This window comes from Accipiter gentilis, chromosome 1, assembly GCF_929443795.1.
Source record: "Accipiter gentilis chromosome 1, bAccGen1.1, whole genome shotgun sequence".
Lineage (NCBI taxonomy): Eukaryota > Metazoa > Chordata > Aves > Accipitriformes > Accipitridae > Astur > Astur gentilis.
Window position 1 is genome coordinate 52,509,848 of NC_064880.1, and position 20,908 is coordinate 52,530,755.

General features: G+C 40.2%; 1 protein-coding gene across 12 annotated transcripts in view; it reads left to right on the forward strand.

Moving 5' to 3' along the window:
* MBD5 (methyl-CpG binding domain protein 5) overlaps positions 1-20,908 on the forward strand; it is a 148,124-nt gene that overhangs the window by 96,688 nt on the left and 30,528 nt on the right. For 9 of the 12 annotated variants that reach the window (XM_049815157.1, XM_049815118.1, XM_049815222.1 and 6 more), the window contains 4 exons: positions 3,084-3,765; positions 8,457-8,559; positions 9,233-9,413; positions 12,573-14,711. In XM_049815157.1, coding sequence (XP_049671114.1) covers positions 3,653-3,765; positions 8,457-8,559; positions 9,233-9,413; positions 12,573-14,711 — 2,536 coding nt within the window. In that variant the 5' untranslated portion in view covers positions 3,084-3,652. The remainder of the gene's footprint in view (positions 1-3,083; positions 3,766-8,456; positions 8,560-9,232; positions 9,414-12,572; positions 14,712-20,908) is intronic. The other 3 variants (XM_049815136.1, XM_049815165.1, XM_049815212.1) reach the window with 3 other exon arrangements.

Genomic DNA, 20,908 nt, shown 5'->3' on the forward strand with positions numbered 1-20,908 from the left:
GACCCAGCCTGGTTTAAGTGACTGTCATCTTCTTTTTGACTGCTATCTTCCTTAGCTCTGTTTTCTTTGTTTGGCTGAGAACCGATTACTGGGAAAATGCAAAGGGTGTCCTTTGTTGAACCAGATTTGAGAGGTTTAACTCTTCTTGGAGAGACCTGTTCTACACTTAACTTTTCTATGGTGTTACGCAGTTAAATAAAATAACACATAGCAGCTCTGCATGGGCAGTTTAGTGAAGGATTTCTGTACCAAAACGTGAATGGCAACCTCTTACTTTTGCCATTCGTGCCTAATAGAGATGCGCAACGGTTACAATATGTACTGAGTATTTTATTGCCTGCAGTTTGTGGGAATCCACACAAAACTGTGCTGGGGTTTAGTGAAAAAAAATCTCACTTCCATGAGCATTTTCCTATAAAACATGGCTAGTTACACACTGATTAGCTGTGTACTTCTACATGGCTAGTTACACACTGATTAGCCGTGTACTAAGAAGCTTCCAGGGAGCCTTAGCCCTCTTTTCTGTAATTCATTGCACAGAGGCACGTTGGTGTGTCCTCACAGCCCCCAACTTGCATATAAGTACAGTAAATTACAAGACAAAAGGTCAAGCTTTGATGATGTGAATAGTATCATTCACTGTTTTCTGCTTCGGGTCAGTGTGGTCTTTGAAGTCATTTTGTACCTAGGGAAGAATGGAAAATGGATCATCATACCTGTGCTTGGATTCATTTTTATTTTTTACGTCACTCAAATCCTTGTGTTAGTTTCCAGTTCTTTAGTCTCTAGTATTTCTCAAGAAAAAGTCATACAAACAATAAACTTTGACTGAAGCTATATGACTGAAGCAGCCATTTTATTCCAATTCACTGTACTGAGTAAAAATATTTAAATATTTTCCACAGACAAAGCAGTTAAGTGAATTCTTTTGCCTCTTTTAGTACTATTTCAAGCTATGTGCAGTGCTGAAAAATGGTTTATCTGGGTAGATGATGATAAGTATTACGGTGGTGATGGAAAGGGATGTTAGCTGAGGCAGAGCATTGCAGAACCGGTAGAAATATAAAGTTACTTCAAAGTGTCTCTTGCTGCTTGTGCAAAAAAGAAATTGATGGCTATTATTTTCTCGTAATGGATCCAATGCAATTGCCCTAAATAGCAACATGAGCCACAGCAAGACTGGGCAAAGAGATGAGCAGCCTTCTCGGCACTGTGTGCATCCAGTATTTTAAAAATGTATTTTCTGATTCTGATTTTACTGTGTTACAGAAAGTTAATTCTCATTAAAAATAATAGGGGAATTATTTACCTGTTTTAGCTTTACATGGGACCTGTAATAAAAATGCCAGTGCAGCATTCAGTAGTAACGCTGAAACTGGGATGTAAATTGTGCCTTGGTTCTGATGAAACATCGTCTGCTACCTTCTTAATCAGGATAAAACCAATCAAACACCAAAACTTCTAAACTGAAAACCTGAGAGAGTCCTGAACTGTTGCCAAACGCTCTCCAAATCCTATTTCTGTGTACCAGATTTAGAGATTAAAGGATAGATTGGTTTTATATGAGAGATGGCAAGGTGTTTCGTGTGACATTCACTCTAACCTTCGCTAGCTGGTTCTCGGTCACCTCTCCACTCTCAGCGACCAGGATCTCTTCATGGTCTCCCGTCCCTTCCCTGGTTTTGGCAGGCCAAGGATTGCGTCCTGTTGGAGCCCTCCAGAGCATAAGAAGGTTGAAACAGTGCCAGGCTATTCTAGAAGGCTTCATCCTGCAGAAAATCATACTCTTTATTCCGAAAATCGCACTCTATTCTTTAGATTTCAGCACCTTAGTCAAGGGGGTGGTACGTCCAGCCAACTCCTTTCTAGTCCAAATCCTTCTTGTAAATACCACGGCTTATTTTTTTTCTTTACATAGCATTTTGAACTTTACGTTTATAAGTAGCACATCTAAAGAGAATGTACTGCGTAAGCGTACTTAATGGAATATTTTCGAGGACTATACTTATGCCTCTGTAGCCTTCCTTTAGTGGTCTTGAAGGAAGGAGCTGTTGTTACTCTTAAATCTAGATGTAATGTGTAGTCGGTACTCTTGTTGCAGAAACATTGTAGGATCCTATGGTTTTTTGTTCCATCTCTATCTCAAAAACCCTTTTCTTTTTAAAATCAGTCAGGTCTCTAGTAACATTTACTATGTTTTAAAATGTTAGCATAACATTGGTATTAGGAATAAGACAGAATTGACACGCAACTCCAAATAAAACCTGTTAGCATTGTTCGTACAATAGTCTTCAATGCTGTCTTACATCTGAGTTATAGGATTGTTGTTTTTGCTGATGTATTTACTGTTTGAATAACGTATTCCATGTTGTCTCACCTTAATAAAACGTACCGTCCCAAGAGCTAAGTCTCACCTCATTAACTTGAAAGACGATTTTGAGGGAATAACACAGTTCACGTCATTCTGAACTTCTTTCAAGAAGATTTGCTCGTACAGTATAATCATGGGGGGGGGGGGGGATTTTTACTTATGATATTCAAATTGTTTCATAGGTATTCTGAGATCAGTGGATTGATGCTGTCTTTTCCCTTTTTGTTACACAATTTTTTTGTAAGGTGATTATTTTAATTTAGTCTAAATGCAGGGTTATTCCATTTTTATGGATATTATCAACCTTAGAAGCAGCTTCCTTCACCATTAAATTCTTTCAGTTTTATAAACAATTTTTAAAGGGCATTAATTGAGCTAGTCATCTGTTGATAATTCTGAACAGAAGCATATGTGAAACGATTTAGTTAAAAGATACATCCCTTAGTTCACCCAAACTGTACGTTAACTATTTAATAACAGTCGCAGTCTTGTAGCTTTTAAGATGCAGCTCTCTTGCATCCGCATATAAATAGAATATGCTAGCAGGATTGTATTTACCCTAAGCCTGATTTTGATGGTTCCATTGACATTTAGAATTTTGATTCTAAGCTCTTTAAATGGATGCAGCTGTATACATGTTCCCAAGTTACTGAACTGGGCTGAAAGACTTCGGAAAATGGCTCATGTGTTTTCTGTATCTGTTTTTTTTCAGGCTGTTTTATTGGCGCCAGGGAGTCATGAAAGAAACTCAAGAAGACAACTTGGATAATGAATGGAAGATAAAAAGAAAACAAAAAGAATGTGGCATATAAAGGGTATAATACCTGGAGGTATTAGATCTGACTCATATTTATAAAAATGAGACGAGCTTTCACAAAATACAAGTTATCTTAGACAGTCATCAAGCTTGGAGCCATGCTGTTGAACTAGAAATTCTCCTTTTCCCCATTCTCCTTTCTGACAGGTAACAAAGGATTGGTGAATTATGATTTTCCCAAGTTGGAAGCACTAATTTTTATCTATATAGTTCATCCTTATGAATATATAAGGAGTTAAACATTGCATATTTAATGTGGATTATAATGGGAAACTGACTCATTAACAAAAATGGCCACTTATAAGGACTTGGTTTCAAACTGAGCTGGAGCCTCCCAATGCACTTTGTACAGTTTGGGGAAAGGTGTACTGAATGGCCTTCTTTGGGAGGCCATGATGACATGTAGTAAAAGGATATCATCTTACTGTTGATATCTTTGAAGACTCGTAAACAGAAACAGAAAAATGAATGGTGGAAAGGAGTGTGACGGAGGGGACACGGATGGAGGGCCACCAGCAGTGCAAGTTCCCGTTGGTTGGCAGCGACGGGTGGACCAAAGCGGAGTGCTCTATATCAGGTAAGGTTATCTGAGGTGGTTACTCGTTCTGTTGTCGTTGTAGTTTTGCCAGAAAGTGTGGTAAATTAGTGACTCAGCTAAGCTTTTGTACTCAAAAACTTCAAGGGCTTGTTCTTATGGAAGTATGAGGTCATTTTTTTCCTGCTGATAATAGTGGACTCCACTTATGCCAGTTGTGCCATTTGCATGCCCTTAACGTACTCTTAAATCTAATATTGCTTGGTCTTGAATATTTGATAATCCTTACTATACATTTTGCTTTAGGCATGAATGGTTCTTTATTACTTATTATTGTCATATGGATTTTAAGGCTGAGCAGTAGCAGATTTAACCTTCCTTAATATCTTTATTATTCAAACCTTTTACAATGAAACTAACCAGAGGTTTAGTTATATGACACATCTGAGATGATGAGAAATCTCTGCTGTCTTTTGCCTGCTCCCACATGCATAGGCATTGCCTTTTCCTTGCACCAGCACAGGCTTTTTAGAAGAGCCTTTGCTGGTAAAATTCAAAGTAGCGATCAGGCACGCAAACAGTTCATGGCAGGTAAGGTAGAGCGGGACTTTCTTCTTCCGTCAGCAACAAGCCTTCAGCTCAGTTCATGCAGTGCCATGCAACTTTATCCTGACATTCTGGAGCTCTTCTTCCCTCGGTCTTTTCTTGGCTTACGTTCCAGGTCTCCATTATACTTTTGTGGTTAACTTACTCTTTTTTGAAAGGAAATTTAAGCAGTGTGACTACTTAGTAGCTGCTGAAAACATCCGTTTTCATATGCCGTGGGAAGGGTCTGTGTTTCAGTATCACTGACGTTCTCTGGCAAGATTTACTTCTATGGATTCCCAACGTTTCTCACGTAGAAAAAACAGGAACACAAGCCTAAATCCAAAGTTTTAGGTGTTTCATTTGTTTGTTAGCTTATTGGATTTTTTTGCTTCACCCCGTAACAGTCACAAAGAAATGCATTGAAATTACTATTAAGTGAATGTGTTCAGACAAACAGACTATAAATTAGATGTTATTGGAAAAAAGATCAAAGTTAGCTTTAACAAAATATGGGTACATCAGGTTTACATCATAGAAGTCTAAATGATTATCAGTCTGTTATTTGCTTAATCTTATTCCACTATTCCGTGATTAAAAAAACCACTTCTTCACAACATTTTATGTATTACCAATACAAAATCCTTTAATGAGTCAAAGCATACTCCAATTTTACACTAAACTACCGTAAAAGATCAAATGCATTCCAGGATTTCTTGTTTATATTCTCAATTAGCAGAATCAAACAAAATCCATGTCAGTGATACGCATGTCAAAGATAAATCGCCTTCCCCTTGTTTTTCTCATTACAGCTGTAATTTACTGGGCCTCTGCCTAAGTTAAAAATCAATGTGAAAGAAAAAGTTGTGGGTTGCGGTTTTTTTTCTTATCATCTCTATATCCAGGCATCAGGACATATAATGCCTTGGTATTCTTATATACCTGATGATCCTACCTGCTTCTGCAGTTCATTTTCCACAGCTATAAGAAGCAGGCCACAAAGCTTGTGCTGCCTCTTCAAGCATGAGTCTTACATGTTTATAAGCTAGTAAATGTTGGTATAATTCTGACAGTTACTTTCTTTTCTGTCTTCTTTATATATATGTTCTCTTTGTTCAGGGGGACTTTCTTGACCCTATTGATCAAGTTTACCAGTTGCCTTTTTCAGCTTAGGGAAGCTTTTATTATTTCCTCCCTCTTCCCAAGTTTTGCCCATGTATTTTTTTCGTCTTTAATCCAATGGTTAATTTTCTGGTTGCCTTCTGTAAGCCGTTCTGATTAAGGACAGGCGCTTAGTATGGTCCACAGCTCTTACATTCTTATTTGGTGAAAGGTACCGAGTAGGGCATGTTGGTTGGAAAGGATGGAAGTCAAATAATCCAAGTTCCTGCTTGATGTGGAGTGTCTGCAGCACTCGGTCAGGTCAGCCCTTGGTTTCACCAGCTGCGCGTCTTCAAGGACTGAGTTTCTACCACCTCTCCGGGTAACCTGCTCTAGCGCTGCACTGCCCTTCTGAGGGAACAACTGCCCTGAAAATATGCACAGCCTTTATTGAGAGAGTGAAAGGTCAAACAATATTGACTCAAAAGCTATCCAAGGGAAAATTAGTGTATATATTAAGATCTGACATGATATAACTAGAATAGATGATCCCAGCTGAATAGGACTCATTCTATTTGTGCTTCCTTACAAAGCACGCGTGCTATTCCATCAAGTGTCAGCAGTTGTTTTGGATTAAATCCGTTAATTAACTAGGTGTTTTTTACCTGGTAAAAGCACTGAGTTGAGTCTCAGTGCTTTTCTTAGTAAAACAGTACTGCTGCCTTAAAGCGGGATCTAAATCTCTCCTTCGGCTTACTGTTCGTGAATGGTCATCACAACTGTCAGTAACAGATCCTAATATATTTTATAGTTTCCTATTTCTTGTTTCTTTGGGAGGCCTAAAACTTCTGGATGACCTCAGAGCTGAAAAAAAACCTGGTAGTTTCGTACAAAGGAAGCTGTGGATTATCCTTTGCAGTATAGGAGCGTGAGGAAATTTGTGCACAGAAAAGATACTTTGCAGTTACATAAGTCTTCCCAAGAGTAAGGCAGAAACTGAAAAATTGGGCCTTTTTTAAATGTTGTTGTTCCTTGTGGACAAATAACCATGCATATAAGTGCAGGAGGGCTGCTGAATCCCACATGCCACAGATTCAGTGGACTGCTCTGTGCACTGCTGGTAAGCATGAGTATCCAGACCTTCCTTTACACCCGCGGATCGTCGGTGCAGTACATGTGTGCCTTAGGGGTCTGTTGTTTCCAGGCTCCGGTATCTCCTTGTGCCTGAACTGGATACGTGTGCCCAGGCAAACTACACGCCAAGGAAGGGTATTTGAAATTGCTTTATTCTAGAAATAGGGGGGGGGGGGAAATGAACTCTGATGGTATAGCTTTACTTTTGTTGTGCAGTGGGCCTTTTTTACCAGTGCAAATAAAATGGCATCCTGACTCCAGAGCATATTCCCAAGGATGCCATTTAACCTGAGTTTTTAAGAGTCACAGAAAGTGTCTGTAGAGATTTTGCATGTAGATGGGATAGTGAAGAGCAAATGCCAATCTGAGTTTCTCCCGTGGGAAGCTGTTACATCTTCAAGTCAGGTCGTCGCCTGGGGTGAGCAGTCCCTCCTGTGGATCAGGACAGGTTGGGAAAGCCCAAAGCGATCAGCCAACGCTGGAGATGGGGAGCCAAAGTAGAGAACAAATGATACTCGCTGAGTTAAAATGCGATAATGGTAGCACCGTGGTTTAACCGGTCTAAAGGTGAAGTTAAAATAAATAAAAATAAAGAGTAATTTCCCCATTCTCCCCAGGTATTTCAATTTAAGATTGGAAAGGTTTGGCTTTCTGACCTATCTATCACTTCATACCCATACCATTATTTTTAGATTGCTCTTTTACCTTGCTTACTCTCAGAGCTGTCACTGTTTCACATGCACGATATGGGCAGTTCTCTCTAAAATAATTATTTCAGGGCAAGTCCGGCAGATAAATAACTTATTTAAACAGTCAGCATAACTTTAAATGTCACTTGCAGATGTTGCTTTATACGTGACTTAGTTCCTGTGCAGAATTAAGTTTTTATACATTGGGTTTTAAGTACGAAAGTTCGTCATAGTTTGGAATTTTGACTCTTGACTGTTTTCATGATCCAAACTATTCCACTTAAGTTTGTTTGGGGTTTTTTTGTTAAAATAAGGCCTGTTTACAGCTGCCATTAAGAACCAGTGTTCTACCCAGTCCTCAGAAATTATAGTATTCTTTCCCTGATAAACAGTTTAGATGGCTAAGTAATAAAGAGCAACCTGGAAATTAGAAGCTTGTGACATGAGAACTTTTTTCATTTTATGAATTAGTGATTTTGCCGTAACAGAATTTCCAATGTCCTATTTTTGGATATGGAGATAATGATTTTTCTGGTGGGAGTTAGAGAAACCCGAGTGCAGTTTATCAGAAACTCACTGGACTGGCTTCTTGGTGTAATATTTCTCACTTTCAGTGAGAGAGTTGAAATTTTAGCTGAATGAAACCAAACTGTTTATGCAACTAAGAGACCCCGCTGCAACAGTTTTGTTACTGTTCCCCCTTTTCTGTATGGGTTTTCTCGTACTTCTTGAAGCACACTTTTGAGGGTTTTCGTTTAAAATTAGGTCCCAGGTCTAAAAAGTACAGATGACTGTCATGCCTGCATGGAACTGCAGTGATGTGGTGGATGGGAAGAAGGTCCATGGGACTGCACTCTGCTTGTGTGTCACACTTTATAGGAGAGAGAAGGGAGAAAAATAATCTCAGTGTAGTTGGGCAGTAGTTAAGACTTTAAAGCAGGACTGTAATGTGAATAGTAAATATCAATAATCTCAGTTCCTTCTTTTCTCTGCATTTGCTATGTTTGTTTTTCTATAGTAAAATCTTCCTTTAAAATGGGGGTTTGGGGGCTGGTTTTGGTAAGTATCAACTCGGTTCTTGACTAAAAGGAAGAAGTAGTATGGAACAAAATACGAAATCTTAGCTGTGTTATTTTAACACTCTCTATGTGAGCTGTTAGAATGGTAGATAGAAAATCATGACCTATCAAATAGCTTGTATTCATCATTTGTGTTCCTTTACAGTCCCAGTGGGTCTTTATTATCCTGCTTGGAGCAGGTGAAGACTTACTTGCTGACTGATGGAACATGCAAGTGTGGCCTAGAATGTCCTCTTGTTCTTCCCAAGGTAAAGAAAAGCATCATTTTGGATCGCTGTGCTATAATCCTCATGAGCTAAGTATGTCAGCTGATGTGCTATGCTGTGACTCAATCTCTGTTTAGATCAAATATATAAAATGACATAAGTGGTATACACCCAAAGATCTACCATAAAATACAAAACCAATCTCAGCTCTGCCTTCTCCCCTCATGGAAAAGACCTGACTTGTTTTTTATGGTGATTGAACAGTCTCCTATTAAACTGAAAACCTACCATCGACAACGTCGTGTTAACATGTGAGAATCAGAGCGAGACACTGACTTACATGAGAGATTCAGTATCAGCTTCACAATTTTATTGTCTGTGCACAAATTGTAAACTTTTCTTCATCACAGGGCAATCTCAAACATACGTGGTCCTTTCTCCTTTTTTTCTCTGTATGCTTTATACTGAGGAGTGCTGGAGTTCTGTTGCTAGATGACAACTTCTGTGACTCTGTTTGCTTATTATAAATATATTCACTTTTTATTTATAATTTTGAAATGTACTATAAAGGTATCTCTTGGGCAATGTAGGAGCAGTCAGATAGCTGAGAGGAACGGAGGCAAATTTAATTCTGTGTAAAATTTCTGGTTTAGGTATATTTGGTGAGTTTGCTGCCTATAATCTTTATTTTAAATGTTGGAATTTTTACTCTTAGGTCTTTAATTTTGATCCTGGAGCTGCTGTGAAGCAGAGAACTGCTGAAGATGTTAAAGCGGACGAAGATGTCACCAAACTATGCATACATAAAAGGAAAATTATTGCTGTGGCTACACTTCATAAAAGCATGGAAGCACCACATCCTTCACTAGTTCTAACTAGTCCTGGTGGTGGAACAAGTGAGTAAAATCCTGCAGAATCATTTAATTACCTAATTTTAAATATATATAATTACTATGCAAAAACACCCCCAAAAGTCTAATGTGTCTATGAGTGCAATAGTAAACAGATTCAAGGAAGAAATGGAGGTAGTAATTAGAGAGATGTAGGTAGATAGAAAATGAGTCTAAAAAGCAGGTCATCGCAGACTAAGAGCATGATTTTCTTGGAAAAGATATCAGATTGTTCTAGACAAAGAAAATACATTAGCTCTCATCTTTTGGAACTGTAGTAATATGTCTGATATTCTGTCACATGGGAAATTAGGGAAGCAGAATAAAGTGATTATAAAGGGATTAGAATGTGGCTAAGGACTTGGCTAAATGGGAAATTGTATTGCAAGGCAGAATATACAGCAAGAGAAGATCTCCACTGTAATTTTTCAAGGATTATTTTGGGGGACCAACCTGGATTAGCATTTTAATTATCCATATCAACAAAAAAAAATGAGGTGGTTTGTTGATGGATGGAGTCGACAGGTATTATCGAAACAAGAGAAGATCAAAACATGTTGAAAAACTGGGGGATCATTGAGACCTGGAGTGAAAGAAAAGGTATAGCAACAAATTCTGTTAATTGTAAGGTTATTCACCTGGGGACTAGTGAAAAAAAGCTATTAGCTGTAAATTATTGAGAAAGAAGCCCTAGATATAGTAGCTGATCAAAGATGCCTGTGAGCAGTACCAGATGGCAGCATGGTGCAGATCAATGTGACTCAAAGAGAGAGAAGTACAAATGCCGTTGTATGCTTACTGCCTTTCCACGCCCCTGTTCTCGCTAGCGGCGCTCAAGCTGAAATAGAGCAGAGGCTTTTCTCTTAGTGAACTGCAAAACCTGTTTTATGAAAGTCGTCTAGAAGACTTTAGCTTGTTCAACCTGGCAAAGTGCTGGCTGAAAGGAGATACGATTGCCATCAATAAAGGCATCAGGAGAATCAGCACCAGAAAATACAGCTACTGAAGGACAGAGTTAGGACTGAAAGAAGCAGCTACAAAAACACAAGTTGCATAGAAACTTAAACTGAAAATCTAAGAATGACAAGAAAAGGTTTCAAAGCAGTCTTACAAATCCAAATCGTTAGGACACGGGAGTGAAGTTACTGTTAAGACAGAGCTCAGTAAGTTTATGGTTATTTACTGTGATGCGTGCAACTTCTGGGAGATGGCCCTTGATAATCTGAGAGATCTTTTGCATCCCTGCATTGCTGTAATAATAGCTGGGTGATTGCTAACCGCTCTGCAACCCGACTTCAAACTGGAAAATTATAAGGCTATAAAAATAAATAATAAATTTCAGATAGGTAGGCAGTGCTAAGATACCAGCGCTGTTCATAGTGCTGACGTGCTCTTCCGTTTTCAAATTGCTATTTATGATTTTAAAGCTTTGTTTAAATTGATTTTTTTGCAATGTAATTTATGTTTTTTAAACTGAACAGTGCAATTTCCCAAATTACTATGCATTTTCCTTATTAATTTTTTGTAGTAGTAGTAGTACTTAAATTACATTTTTGTTTTCAAAAACTTAGCAAAATGAAGGAGGTAAAACCAGCTAAATATTAAAGACACAAGTCACATTTATGTGGTCTTACCTTCTCTGTTGATAAGAATTTTGTGCACTAAGCAAAGAAGAAAATTTCCCAATAAATTCCTTTTGTAAAGGAAATGTCTTTTCGTTTATGCACACTTACATTTGACCATTTGCTTAGGTCCAGCATTCAAGGTGAGGGCTCTCGTACATGCTTCGTTTTGCAATTCAGTCTTGAGATTTGTCCCCTAAATGAGACTTTGGTTGTATTTTGGGAAAGGTAATATGTTTGTTTCTGTCATGATGTAGCTGGTTGAGCAAATAGGATGAAGGCAGGATTGTCAGTGCCATCTGTCTCCTATGGCCAGGCTGAAGGAAAGAAGGGAATTGGGTTCTTGTGAGTAGAGGAATTTAAAGGCACCTCTGAGTTCATTTGAACATGAAATCTTTAGCTCATTATTTGAGTTTAAGTTTGCATATTCAGAGGCCGCGTGCCAGGCGGTCCAAGATGAATTACAAATTCCCAGAGCAGCAAAACTGGCAGAAAGTCCGCCAGATTGGAGCTGCTTGTGATGGGATTCTGAAAGTAAGACATTGAAAAAAAAAAAATCTTTTTAAATAAACCCAATATTAGCGAGAAGAAAAGGAAAGTGGTCTTGTGCTTGTAGGAAGGTCTAGTCTCAAAACTGGGATTTACAGGAAATTGTTTCACTGTAGACAGGTTCCCATGTCTGCATATGCAAATATCCCCAAGGCCTTTATCCTGAAAACAAACATATAAGGTAAAGCCCGTTCTTAAATTTAGCATCTTCACCCCAAGCAAAGCTTGTTGCAGCAGCCGTAAGAAAAGCCTTAATCCAGTAAAGTAATACAGGACATGATATGTCCTCACCTTTTCAGCAAAGCAGTTCCCAGGAGCAGATGAACTCAGAGGACTGGAACTCGGTGCCCTTGGTGCCAGCGAGGGATGCAGAGCAGCCACAGAAGCTGCACCCTCCCTTGCACAGCCATGGTCTCTTAGGTCTCTGCAATTAAGTGCTTGGCTGAATAGAAATCTGAGCCAAAGTCGTATGGCACAGCTCCCCATTCATCCTGATCAGGGACAGCATTTGGAGCAGGACCCTTTTCCCCGTAGGGCATGGAGAAATTTAGTCTGAGCCCATGTTGGGCTTTGTTCCTCCGGTACTCAATAGATGGTGCCAGAGGCTCCTTTTCCCTGCGACAGTGATAGCCTGCTCCTCCTGCCAGCTCTTCCAGCGGTAGCCAAAGCGGTGGTGCTGGAGATTCAGGAGTAGGACGCTGGAGGTGATGGTTAGAAGGAAAAGACCAAAGGGAAGGAAAAAGTTTCAATGTTGTCCATATTTATGCGGTCTTTTTATGGGATACGGATTTAAGGTCTATAAAACTGCACTGTGTAGTAGGGTAGCACGCACCATTCTAGCAACTGCTTGGTGATTTCGGTATTAATTCTGTTGAGGCAAAAGTTTAGCCAGAAGGCTTTCTAGCTTTGATGAATATTTTCACACACAGTAGTTTTGCACTGAAATGTGCGATACCGGATTTCAAAACAGTAACTGTTGTGTTTTTAATACCAGGTGCAACTCCAGTAGTTCCTACTCGAGCAGCAACTCCAAGATCGATGAGGAATAAATCGCATGAAGGAATTACAAATTCTGTGATGCCAGAATGTAAGACTCCTTTCAAGTTGATGATAGGGGCATCTAATGCCATGGGTAGGCTTTACGTGCAAGAAATGGCTGGAAGCCAGCAACAAGAACTTCATTCTGTCTATCCTAGGCAGAGATTGGGTAGTAATGAACTTGGACAGAAGTCTCCGTATCGTGGCAGTCATGGTGGGATGCCCAGTCCAGCTTCATCAGGATCACAGATATACGGAGATGGCTCAATCTCTCCTAGGACTGACCCACTTGGAAGCCCTGATGTTTTCACAAGGAACAATCCCAATTTTCATGGAGCACCCAACTCTAGTCCTATTCACATGAACAGGACACCTCTATCTCCACCATCAGTAATGCTACATGGTTCTCCCATACAGTCATCCTGTGCAATGGCTGGAAGGACTAATATACCTCTTTCCCCAACCTTGACCACAAAAAGCCCAGTAATGAAAAAACCCATGTGTAATTTTTCAACCGGTATGGAAATACCACGAGCAATGTTTCACCATAAACCTCCCCAAGGTCCACCCCCACCTCCTCCACCGCCTTCTTGTGCTCTTCAGAAAAAGCCATTAACATCAGAAAAGGATCCACTTGGCATACTTGACCCTATTCCTAGCAAACCAGTGAATCAGAATCCCGTTATCATTAACCCAACTACTTTCCATTCAAATGTCCACTCTCAGGTACCCGTGATGAATGTAAGCATGCCTCCCGCTGTCGTCCCCTTGCCAAGTAATCTTCCTTTGCCAACTGTAAAACCTGGTCACATGAATCATGGAAGTCATGTTCAAAGAGTTCAGCATTCTGCTTCAACTTCCCTCTCTCCTTCACCAGTGACGTCCCCGGTGCATATGATGGGATCCGGGATCGGAAGGATCGAGGCTTCTCCCCAAAGATCACGCTCTTCTTCCACGTCGTCAGATCATGGAAACTTCCTGCTGCCTCCAGTAGGACCACAGTCATCCTGTAGTGGTATTAAAGTTCCTCCCAGGTCCCCAAGGTCAACGATAGGGTCACCGAGACCATCTATGCCATCTAGCCCTTCCACCAAGCATGATGGACTTAATCAATACAAGGACATCCCTAACCCATTAATTGCTGGAATGAGTAATGTATTAAATCCTCCAAACAATGCAGTTTTTTCTACTGCATCGGCTGGAAGTGGTTCCTTGAAGAGTCAGCCTGGTTTGCTGGGAATGCCTTTAAATCAGATCTTGAACCAGCACAATGCTGCCTCTTTTCCAGCAAGTAGTTTACTCTCAGCAGCAGCCAAAGCACAGCTAGCAAATCAAAATAAACTTGCTGGTAACAACAATAACAGCAGTAGCAATTCTGGACCTGTTGCCAGCGGTGGCAACAACGAAGGACATAGCACTTTAAATACCATGTTCCCTCCTGCTGCCAATGTGCTTCTACCGACGACTGAAGGGCAAAGTGGCCGAGCAGCACTGAGAGATAAATTGATGTCTCAGCAAAAAGATCCTCTGAGGAAAAGAAAGCAGCCGACCACCACGGTGTTGAGTTTGCTGAGACAGTCTCAGTTGGACAGTTCTGGAGTTTCCAAAGCTGGATCTGATTTGATAAGAAAGCAAAGTCAAAGCTCTTTTCCCATCAGTTCTATGTCCCAGCTACTTCAGTCCATGAGTTGTCAAAGCTCTCACATGAGCAGCAATAGTACCACCAGTTGTGGGAGCTCAAATACTGCTTTACCTTGCTCTGGTAACCAGATGCATTTTGCAGACACCAGTATGAACTCTGGCAGTCTCCAGAACTCGCTGGCACAGAGTTTACCCTTGCGAGGGGAAGGTGTGCACTGCCAGAACACAAACACTAACTTTGTCCACGGTACTAGCCCGGGCACAACCAACCATCTTGCAGGTTTAATAAATCAGATGCAGGCTAGCGGGAACTGTGGGATGCTCAGTCAGTCAGGAATGGCATTAGGAAATTCATTACATCCGAACCCACCTCAGTCGAGAATCCAGGCATCCTCCACTCCAGTGATACCAAACAGCATTGTTAGCAGCTGTAATCAAACAAGTCCTGAAGCAGGTACGTTTCCTTCTAAAAGGATACCCCTATGTTTGACTGCTTGGAAATATATGATGACTATTCTTAAACGGGTTCCTTTTACGTATCTACTTTTTAAACTTGAGTTTACCAATATGAAAAGTCTGCCTATTTCATGCTGATACCCAGATACTCAAAAATAAAACAAATAAGGAAAAACAGTGGTAGACTAAAATATATCTCCCTTTTCCTGAGCAAAATCATCCTGGCCTCCTCCTCCTGACAACTCTTGCTCCTATTAACTTCCACACACTTTGCATAAATAAAATCCACGCACTTCTGTACATACCCAGACCTCAGCTTTTGTCACTTGCCCAAATAAATTGGAGGTGTTTCGCAGCATGCCCTGCTACTTCAACCCTAGAATGCTATGGCTAACCTGGCAGCGTATGTCCAGGCTATACATGTGTTCTTTGCTGCTTGCATTGAAGAGTTGGTGTTATCAGAGATTGGAGCAGTTACTAGGAGTACAAAAGTACAAAATAACCCTTTTCAGGGACATCGCGGGGGAATGCCAAGTCTGTGTTTGCCTTTATCATGATAATTTTACTAAGCTGGTAATTAAATGGTTGAATAAACTGTATATTCGGTTGGAAGAGTGCAGAGAGATTTCCTGGTTTATGCATCAGTGAAGACTTGGAGAGGAAACAGGTATGCTGCGGTTACTATCTCCATGCTTTTTAAAGATAAAAGGGAGACAGCTCAAAAATGTGTATTTCATTTAACCACTACTGGTTGAACAAAGTAGGCAGTTTTGAAAGATGGTACTGTGTTAATTTCTTAAGCAGAAAGAAAACCTTCCGTTTGATATTTCAGACTTTCAGCTTGGTTAACTTTCAAAGTGTGTGTTTGAGACAGACATAGCTAAACTATGTCAGGTCAAACAGAAGTGACTGTAAGCGTGCAAGCGGTCTCTCTCATTAACCCAAGAAAGAACCTGATGTGTATTCCTGAGCTTCCTCCGAGAGAGCTGTTTATTCTTTAAAACACAGAATGGAATGACATAAAAATGGACTTATATAAAAATATTTTCTGATATCATGCTGGTCACAGTGTCTGATGACTTTTAAGGGTTTCTTTCCATTCCTGGGGAAAAAAAAGGCTTTTTTTTTTCCTTGGACATGTTAGCGGTTGGTGTTGCAAGCAAGCAGCTATTAATCCTTGTGCGGCTGTTTTGCCTTGTCATGCTGACAAAAAGGAGTATTTCCTGATACAGTCTGTCTCTTCTGAGACTTTGTACTCTCTTCTGAACAGAGCAAAGGTCTGGTTTTGCCTTAGAAGCTTGCTTCCCTGTCCCACTAAACATACTACAAAATCCCTTTAGCAGAAACTCTTTGGGTTTCCACCTCTGTTGAGTTCAGCAGGGACCACTGGTATGTATGGGTTCTTCTGAGTTGTCACTGTCCACGCAGCTGAAGAAAGCTGTGAACGTTTTGCAGCATCGGACTACGTTAACTTGCCCTCCAAGAACAGAAAAGACTGAACGTTATGTGAGATAAGAGCCCGTGTGCCAGCAGTTACTGTCAAGAAGCTGAGTAGTAATTCACCCCGTCTGGGGTACGGGTTGAAAAGGTTCAAGATTAAGAGAAGTTTTACGTTACATAAAAGTTATCAATAAAATGTTCCTTAAAGACTACTAAAGTGGGCTTCTAAGAATGAGAATCCAAGTTCATCCCCATGCGGGATCTTCGTGTTCCTGCTCCATCACTTGGAGCCAGTCTTACGCTATAGCCATGCCCTGCTTTGGTGGGGTGGTAGCTGGGACCACCCGTGAAGGCTGCCTTCGGGTTGATGTGTTAGTTCATCAGGGCCTTTCCTTCTATTCCCAGTCCTTGTCTTCAGGCAAGCTGAATTTCTGCCCGAGAAGACAGATGCGACAGAAAAGAAAAAAAAAATCTGTGCGTGTGTCAAAGCCCCATGAAGAAAGGTTTCAACATAAACAGCCAATTCGGTTCTTGTCAATATAGGAATAGTAATACGTATATAACCCCACCTGGAAACTTCTGTTCTGCTGTGGTATATCTACAGAATGGTATTTCTAATACCCTGGAGGTAGCTGATAGAATTATAGCAATATAATTATGGGGCCTTAAAGTGACACTTTTTTTCTTATCTAAATGATAAATGGTAGTTCTGTGTAGGCAAAGACTAGAAAGGTTTGAATATGTTCTCTTCCTCACTACTGAACGGGTTTGTTTCTTTCATTTTGATGCTTGCAGGATACACACAACCTGCATTTAATTATTTTATTAATATCCATGATGGCTAGAAGCCTAGAGACCTGTTTTCCTCTTTAAGATGAAATTTCAGATTCTGTTATCTTTGTATTATTCCCAGGAGCGAGGCCCTAAAACGGTGCATAAACCTTCATCCAGCCTCCTGCCTGAGTCATCGCAGCAGCATGGGGCTCAGGCATAAGATTTAAATCTAATCCATAGCCTGTGAAAATCCAGATAGGGACGTTTGGTCGTATTTGCAGGAGAATGGAGGCGTTCTTTCTGCGAAACAGGTGTGAAATGTTGAGTGTTTTGCGTTAATAATAACCTTTAAAAAGAAAAGTCAGTTACCGGTCTGCATTCAGTGATGTAGACAAAACTGCTCAGAGGTATATTGTGAATTATTCTGTACAGAGGTATAGAGAGTTGTTAGTGTTGGTGGATGGGGCTGAGCAGTGTCAGACGTGCCGCGTGAACGCGCTTTCAGGAGCGGTTTACCTGAGTAAGGTGTCTTCAGGAAACTCTTGTGTTCGTATTTGAGTTTGTGGCTTTTTCTTTTGTTTTATTTCGAAGTATTTTAATTGCTAAATCTGTTTTCTGTTTCTGTGCCAGCATTCAGAATAGCTACTAATCAGAAAATAGTTCCTGAGAGGAAAAATACTGAGAATCATCACAATTAGATAGCAGGTTATTGCCTAAGCTTTTAATTATATTTTAACCACGTGGACCAAGTTTTATTATTCTAGCTTTTGTTTCTTCTTCCACAGCTAATATTTTTAGTTTCCAGGTAATTTTCAGTATGAGTGTAATGGAATTAAAAATTAATAAATACAGAAATAAAAATTTCTATATATGCAGTAGAAAGTTTTTGCGGTTTTCCAAGTTTGAGCCCTTGAAAACAAGTTTGATGTTCAATTAATTCTTTATTAACAGTTTCAGTCTCTCAGTTATATAGTATTTGGGTTACAATCACTGTTTAATAACAGCTGTCTTACAGGAAGAGCTAGCAGCAGGTCTGTATAGATTGTTTAGGGCTATTTGTTTGAAAAGAGTCCATTTTCTGCCAGGAGACGGGGTTCTAGACTCATTTTTTCTGATGAGTGGTGTTAATATTTCTGTTAACCTGTGACGCTGTATTCTTCATTAATCAAGCCCTCAGACTTCTGATACAAGCTGAAGGTAGAATCCAGTTTGGAAGCTTTAAGATTTATTCATTACGCCACTGTGCCTCTCAGAAGTAGCCTTTGGATTTGTCTGTTCTTTTTGTAAAATGGGACTGCATCACTGTGCGATACATTTTATTGTAAAATCTGGTTCATTTATTTTTTTATTGCTGTTAGCATGTGCCATTAGTCCAGAAGTTCACAGCATAGAAAATCTGTGTGTGAGTGAACATTCAGCATGCAAATCCTGCTAAGAATGCAACATGCATAAATGATGGGATTGATGAAAACAAGTGAAAAACTTTTGGGAGTAAAAGCTATAGACAGCTGATAAGGGAAATCAAGGCAACTAATATAATAACCATAATGAATAGAAATCAAGATGATAAGTTGTCTCAAATATCAGAACATCAGAAATACGAGAAAGTCTAGGTTGATAAGTTTAGTAGTGACAGGTAAAGGGCAGATTTGGCAAACAAAGGCTATATCCCTTCCACAGAGGCAGAACAGTAATTTTTACTGGTGAAATTTACAGAATAGAAAATAGTAAAATATAATTAAATAGGGAGGAGCTTCTGTCCCACTCAAACAGAATTTACTTTAATGTAGCCAAGTACGGTGTAATATAATTGGGAATGGAACATTGCCTTGGAAAACAGTGACTCAAAGAAGGGTTTTAGGAGGCTTTGATTTAATAGACTTAATGCAAACTGTCAGATCAGTGATGGGGGGGGGGGGGGGTGGGGGTGGTGAACAAACCAAAAAAAAAAACCAAAAAAAAAAAACCAAAACCAACAAACCATAAAAAGAGACGCTTGGTGGATCCTTGGAAGCACAGAAATGGGAATACGCAGTGGAACTGAGGATGTTCCTGACTCTGTGTATAGTTGAGAAAACCAGAGTTAGGATGTGGCGTTCTGGCTAGCAGTGGTCCCTGCTCGTGAACGGTACAGAAATACCAGCGATTTCAAAGGAGGGCAGCAAAAAGTGGTTGTCGAGCAGACCTGGGGATGCAAGCCCTAGAGGCGATGTCTGTGCTGTTTTCCAGGAGATCCTGAGGTCAGGCTCGCCTCCCGCGCTGTCAGCTTGTCAGCAGACCAGATGCCAGGGAGTTGAGCTGGATGCAAGGTATTCCAGCGCTTGGGAATTCCCTGAAATCTGCTCTTGCAAAGAAGTACCCAGGGAACAGTATCTCCTCCTACAAGTATTTATTCTTGGGCACTATCTGAAAAGGTGGAGGGCTGAATTATTTTTACCTCGTTGGCAGACATTCGCGAGCAACTTCAGTGGCTGGAAGCTGGTACATTCAGCGTCAAAGAAACGAGTGGTTTCTTTTTTGTGAGAATACTAAATGTTGAAATGCTTTAGCAGAGGACATGCTGAGTATATGAACAGGAAGAGTCTTAAAGAACTTTCGCAACCCGCATGTGCGTAGGCTAATTTTGAATGATGATGGTGGTCGCCTCTGACCTTAGCATCGGCTCAGCTCCGTTCCCCTCTTGCTGCCCTCCCGTACTGACCTTCGGGTGGCACGAAGAACTGCACTGCTTTCACGCTCGCTGCTCGGAATAGTTATACATCTGTGTTAAACTTTATAATGTAGCCTCGTTATCAGGATTTCATCCCAATATAACCTAAAGGACTCATGAAAGATTTTTTTCTGCCAAACTGACAGTTGGCTAGAGCTAGTAAAAGTGGAGCGATCGGGGATTGTCTTCCTGCAGAATCAGAAACTATCTTGTTGATAATCAGATTACAGCTCAGAGAAAAAATATTTTCAAATCAGACTGGCCTTTGGGTTTTTTTCTTCTTCAGCAGCATGAGGGGGACAGGTCCCAGTTCTCTGCCATTTGTCATGTTTAGTTTCCTCTTGCCCGTGCCTGTAGCACAAAGCTATGTCTCCTGAGGATTGGATTCCTTTAGTCTAACTAAAGGATTTGTCCTTAATGTAGGTGAAGAATACTGATGAAAAGTACTGTTTCAGATTTTAATTTCTGAACCTGTTTTTCTTTGTAGTTTGGGGTAAGTATTCTCCCTTAACTGCTGGGAGAGCTGTGACTAAATGCTTTAGATGGAAAGGAATGATGCTGCAGTCGTGTCCGTATTTTAACGAAGTGAGGAACCTAAAGCGTAAAGTGTTACGTGAATAAAAGGTTAAATGTACTGTTGGATGTAGTGGTAGTTATCAACATAATGTAGGCCCTTGCTTCTCTGAAAACGGTCTTTCCTATGCATCAAAGACGATGGAGTATTTTAGAAGATATCATATTAAACATTGTACAAAGTGGCATATTCTAGTATGTGAGTCTCTGGATTTGCTCCCCAAAATTACTCTTATACATCATAGAATTATAAAATCAGTAGAACTTCTTGACTTGAAATTCAGAAGAGTATCTGGCTGGCATCCTTCATGGGGCTTGCTGTGTCTGAGAAAAGTTTCTATTAAACTGAAATAATGCCTAGACAGGATGCCAACCAGCTACTCTTCTAATTACAAAGCCAATTGAAATGTTCTATTGATTTGGGATTTCAGCATTTATATAAATGTACAGAGGGACTTTTTGCGGTGGGGGGGGGGGGGGGGGGGGCTGTGATTATAAGGAATCACTGTTACTTAAACCTGGAACTCAACATTCTACCCTATTTCCCCTTGTTATTTTGGGGAGAAAGAAGTGATTATTTTTCTGTTCAAATGAGAACTATGAATAATGGGGAAAATGTTCTCCACGAAGAATAAGGTTTCCAGGTGTGAGACAGGTATGGTAGGTCAGGTCTGCTCCCTACCCTGCAATTCAAATGA